The sequence below is a fragment of the Euphorbia lathyris genome, chromosome 4, assembly GCF_963576675.1.
Source record: "Euphorbia lathyris chromosome 4, ddEupLath1.1, whole genome shotgun sequence".
Classification (NCBI taxonomy): Eukaryota; Viridiplantae; Streptophyta; class Magnoliopsida; order Malpighiales; family Euphorbiaceae; genus Euphorbia; species Euphorbia lathyris.
The window spans coordinates 69,757,554-69,763,192 of record NC_088913.1 but is presented as its reverse complement, the minus strand read 5'-3'; the positions used below and the strand labels follow the sequence as shown (position 1 = coordinate 69,763,192).

The 5,639-nt window shown below is 39.1% G+C and overlaps 1 protein-coding gene across 1 annotated transcript; it reads right to left on the bottom strand.

Moving 5' to 3' along the window:
* Positions 1-432: 432 nt before the first annotated feature.
* On the bottom strand, positions 433-5,358 carry LOC136227300 (protein unc-13 homolog). Its single transcript, XM_066015944.1, has 5 exons — positions 4,565-5,358; positions 2,553-3,434; positions 2,022-2,477; positions 1,703-1,889; positions 433-1,617 (listed from the first exon to the last, which is right to left on the bottom strand). Exons 1-5 carry the CDS (start codon positions 5,195-5,197, stop codon positions 641-643), a joined length of 3,135 nt encoding a protein of 1,044 aa, XP_065872016.1. The 5' UTR covers positions 5,198-5,358; the 3' UTR covers positions 433-640.
* Between the last annotated feature and the right edge of the window lie 281 nt (positions 5,359-5,639).

Sequence of the window (5,639 nt, the reverse complement as noted above, 5' to 3'; positions counted from 1 at the left end):
CCGCGCGATCAGTGTGGCCAGTTCGGATGTCCGCATCAATTACACATGCGATAGCTATTAGTTTACAACAAGGTTAGTTGCGGTTATTAAAATAATCGGTTTAAGGGTTTAGTTATTATTTTTTGAAGATATTTTATATGGTTAGTTACACTTGTGTTAGCTATTAGTTAACTGAACCTACGGTTGCACATCCCTATTTGAAAGGATGCCATACTTGAAAATGTAAACCGAAACAGAAACGAAATCAGACACGCTAATGAATAAGAGTTTCCCTGGAACATATCTGGACGATAGAACTGCAGAAAGAAACAGTAAAATGAACAAATAATGCAACTTCGTTATTTTCTAAAATACTTGAATTTTACTAGAAAGAAATGTATTACAGCAGAACAGAAGATGAACTTCTTTTCTCTCTATTTAATGGCCCAAGAATACAAATAAAGAAAATTGAAAGAAAAAAGAAATAAAAATTGAAAGAATTTCTGCATATGTTGATCCATTTTCAAATTTGTTGGATGAACATATATGCACCAAGACTTACTAGTTAGTTCTACAAAGAATCTAAGGCCAAAAAATACACACAACAATCTCTCATGATATGTGCAACTTTTTACATAAAATTGATAGGAAATCTAGTCTTTCATTTCCTTTTTGCCAATTGGAATGATTTTTTCAAGAACTGATCTGCTGTTTTATCATTTCTGTGACATAAAACTCGTAATATCGTGTTCGGATCTGCTCGGTTCCATCTTCCGGTAGTCGGCGGCATTGGTAGTTTCTGCCCCGAAGCAATAACACCAATGCCACTTGTTTCACAGCTCACTATGCTTAAATCTTCCATTAGCTGCTCTGTGCATTCTCCCATCAATGATATTACACCCTCAACTATTTCTGCTTCCTTCTCTACCATCTCCTCAGTCACTAGTCCTTCGCCACACGTACAAAATACACGCTTCAGTTGCTCGAAATCCTCGAGCATCATTGAATGATCGGCTCGATAAAACACCCTTGAGTTGCCTCCTGCAAGCAACACCATGAGGTAGGCCTCAAATGTTGCCTTTGTTACTGATTTCATAGCTAATGCTTGTGCTCGGTCTGTCACAATCGCCGTCAAAAGAGTAAGGTTTTGCTTGAGAATTCTCAATGCGGGCCTAATTCTAGCATTCGCTACGCAATCAACGTATAGAGATTCGTAAAATACAGAATTCGAATCGAGGAAGATCAATCGATATGCTGCAACTTCTGATACATTTTGGCAGGCAGTTTGGATCGTCGAATGGGATAGCTCAAAGAATGAAGATACTGTAGAACGTTGCCTCTGATGGTTAGCGTGGCGTGTGCGAGCTGAAGAGACAGATCTCGGAGCAAGAGCAAGTGTCTTGTCTAGAGAATGGAGGTGAGAAAGAAGATAATGTAGAGTGTTGAGACGAATGTATAGTCGTTGTGTTCCACGACTCGTTGATGGTCTAGGATGGTGTCCTTCTGGCATACCGTCTTGGTGTATCTCTTCCGGTGGAACGCTACATGGAGCAGCTCTTTTCCATAGCTTGAAGAACTTGGAATCGCGGTTGCAACGAGTTAAAGGAGGCAAAGAGGGGAGATAGCTCTGCTTTGATCCTGAAATAGAAAAGAGCTACATTATGCGAAAAAGCAACGAAAGAATCGGATTGTTACTACACGAGCAAGGGATGTATGATCATACCACAAGACTCTACAAAATTGATGTATTCTTGAAATAGATGTTCTAATCCTTCAGCAAGATCATACACAAGATCATCTGTTACTCCAACCGGAATTTGAAAGAATTCTTCCACGGTTTCCTTAGCCAATTTCATTAGCTCCACAACGGACGTTGCATAAGGCTCGTTTTTCGACTTGGGATTCCATGTCTGTAACATAGATTGCAGCATTCATTCGCTGGTACTTTTGACATACAATGAAACTATCTTATTGATATAAGCATTAAACTTATATCTATTTTGTGATACATTATTAACTTAGTAAAGCAAATAATAACTTACTTCGGAATCTTTCGCCCGTAGGAAACACTCCCTCAATCTTTTGATTCTTTCATCAATCCATTGTCTAATGACTCTCATTATGACTGAATCAACTTCATAAGGAATCATCTCTCGAACAATCGTCTTTCCTCCATCTTCGCCATCCGCGGAGTCTTCAACCACCATTTGGACCAAAAACTTCTCAAGCTTTCCAGCCCTTTGTAAGACCTCAACCGATTCGCTATTGAGCGTTAACATCCCTGCAAGATACTGCTTTAACACTGCCCCATAGCAGTGGTGTAGTGTTACAGCTGCAACACTTGCTGCTATTGGTTGCCATTTTTTGAGAATAGGACTAAAACTCTCCCTTTCTCTCATGGCTAAATCCTCTGTTTCTTTAGCTAATTGGAGAAGCGCCTCGCTCGCCTCGTCTTTCACTTCTACACTAGTACTCTTATAGCTTCCAGTTTCTATAACCTGTGATTCAAAATACTAAATTAGAAATAGAAATGACAAGTTAAAGAAAAACCTTAAATTGTTACAAGAAATAACCTTTGCGAAAGCACTCTTTATCGAAGCTCGAATGTAGTGATCGACACGATCCCCGGAAGAATCCATGATTTGTGTATCATCTTTCCCTGTGACTTCAATGATATTAACATCCTCCCCCAAAATCTTGGATGCTGATAAAGCCAAAGGCAACAGATTTTCAATGAGAAAAACGTTGCCTCTTTGGAAAAAGTCCTGATAGTGAAGCAATCTCCTTTCTGCCCATCCTTGCATTGAAGCTAACATAGAACACAAGAGCTTAGCATAGATAGCTTCTCGATCGGGTTTCTTCGCATCGTTAGCTACCTCTGTCGATAACATGGCGTGAGCCGCATAAAGAAGATCAGGCTCAGTTTGTGAAGTCACCACATATTGTTGGAAAAGCACCCAAGTAAAGCACAAATTGTGAATTGACCTATTGATTCCTAATGTAGACCATGTCTTCTTCATCAATTCTACGAGCTCATCGACCTCATCGAGGACTAATGTCTCGTCCCGAAAATCAAATATTGCTTGGAGAAGGCAAGTGTAGATGTGCAAGTTGAAGGGGAATCCGTCGGCCCAATGACAAACATCGGTAGGCACACCCGTGGAGCTACGCCAGGACAATGAAACAACGGATTCGCATAAGGCTTTCATGGTCTCGGAGTTTTTGCTCGTGTCAATGGCTTTAGTCTCGCTGGAACGGATGATTTCTCGGAGGCGCACTGCGAAGGAGTTAGATTTTTCTAGTGGCACTGATGGATGGAGGAGAAGGCCAGCTTCTAGGATTTTTAGTTGACGTCTCTGCCAGAAATGGTATTCATGTGTGTCATTGAATTCTGCTGGTTTTAGGTGCCGTAGTAGCTCTAATGGCAGGATTATTGTCTCTGCTCTCTTTCCCATCTGTCAAACATAAACAAATTTATGTGAAAACATTTTCTTAGCAATGTTACATTGTGCATAAAATAAAATTTAATCAACTAATTTAACAAAATTCAAGGAATATAATTTTAAATTAAAAAATTAAGAAAAAATGAATATGGAGAAGAATATATATAAAATATAAGGACATCAGACCATGTTTGGGATTATAAATCTCAGACTCAATCATGTGTTGAACCAAGCCAAATATTAAAGGAGCATTTAGTATCTATTGGGATAGGGATAAGGATAAATGGTTGAAATAAGGATAAAAATATGATAGTCGACAATTATTATTCAATGTTTGGTACGTGGGATAGAGATAGCGATAAAATAATACATTTTACTATTGTAACCTTATTTAAACTACATAACATTAATTTGAGGGATAATATTGACTTTTCCATCCTATTAAAATCGCAGGAGTTTATCCCACCTCCTTATACCACCCCTTTCGGGTATAGGCTTTGAGGGATAAGAGGTTTATCTCTCATAAGCCTCACTCTTCTATCTCCCAAACAAACACGGGATAACTTATCTCATGTTTTTTATCCCTATCCCACCTCCTATATCGCTTCTAACAAACACCCCATAAATATGTAAATCAAATCATAATAGGTGGGCTAGATGGATCATTGATCCATGAACATAATTACCTCAAACTCGGTCCGACCTAGGCCTGCTAAAACCGTCTATATTTAGGACGGGCATAAAAATAACATGAATCTGTCCAACCCGATATTTCTTATTAATACTAATTATTGAATTTAAATACTTATATACTAAATATTTATTTTCAAGAATAAATTTAAATTATTATTATTATTAAAAATATATTTTTAGGTGAATTTATAATTGAAATTTGATTTTTAAATTCGAATTCAATTGGTTTCAAGCACGTCTAAAATAACATTGAGTTATACTAGATCCGAACTAAATATTTTTAGGTAAAAGCCCATTAAACCAGGTCCTATATAATATTAAAACTTCTCAAATCAAGTTGTAGAAACGAATAATACAAACTGTTGATTTGAGTGGTTAAGGGTTTTAAGTCGCTTAAACTAGTGATCTCGGGTTCGAATAGAAGAAATAATAATAAAAAAAAGACATACTTGGCCAACAAGAGTCCTCATAAGCGTCTTTCGCAATCTATTATCACTTTGCTCAGTAACCTTCATCTGCAACCTCATTATCTCAGCCGAAGTCAAAGGTCTTCTCGGCCTTGATGCCGGAACAGTATGAAAAGATCCCAAACCAGGACTATAAGAACCTGCCGCCGCATTGGGTGACCCCGGAGCTGATGAGCCTCCATTCCCTCCTCCGCCACCGCTAGACATCCTTCTCGACGGCGATCTCTTTATCATCTTCAACCCCAAAGCTCTTTTTATTCTACTAGTCGGCGTCATCACAACAACAGCGCCACTACCCACCCTCCCGCCGGGAGACCCAGGCCCAGACCCAGACCCCGAATTAGGCGAAAGAGGTCCTGATCCACTATCCCCAGACTCATGATGATGATGCTGCGAGTAAAATGTAATTGCATTCCGACCACCGCCAAATCCAGGGGAAGATCGACAAGCTGTGAAGAATACCTCGTATGCTGTCTCCCGGATATCTTCCCGGTCGAGGGAATGAAGGTCTCCGTAAGGACAAGTTAGATCGGTTTCAGCCGGATTAATGGCAGCTGTGGCTGGACTGCAGGGAAGGGGACCGGAGAAGTACTCTCGTGGGGAGTGGTGGGCCATTTATGAAAAAGTTTCTATCTTTCTCTCTCTCTGAAGTTAAATGTCCGGCGGGTGAGGGTCGGCAGAGAAGGTGAGCATTCCGGGATTAAGAAACACACAGAGAGAGAGAGAGGAGGATAAGTGAGAGAAAGAAGAAATAAATATTTGGTTTTTGTTTTGTTAGTTAGTTAGTTAGAGACAACGTTGTTTGTTGCCGATAATACGAGGATATTGTCTCTGTTTTATGTGGAGATGTGAATATAAATATTTATTTTGGAATAGCATGCATAATGATGCTATTCCAAAATAATAATATTTGATTAGCTACAAAATGTGTTTTTGAATTTAAGGTTAAGGGTAGCCTATTTTCTCTTTAATCCGATAACTACTCAACTCCTCTTACTCTATTTTCCATTTGTCATCTTCTTCACCCCTCATCTATAACTACCAACTATAACCGGCT

Excerpts from the sequence above, each read along its gene's own strand:
- LOC136227300 (XM_066015944.1), bottom strand. The coding sequence starts at position 5,197 with ATGGCCCACCACTCCCCACGAGAGTACTTCTCCGGTCCCCTTCCCTGC. Across the intron at positions 1,890-2,021 it reads TACGGGCGAAAGATTCCGAA|ACATGGAATCCCAAGTCGAA; the intron begins GTAAGTTATTAT and ends TCTATGTTACAG. Across the intron at positions 1,618-1,702 it reads CAATTTTGTAGAGTCTTGTG|GATCAAAGCAGAGCTATCTC; the intron begins GTATGATCATAC and ends TTTCTATTTCAG.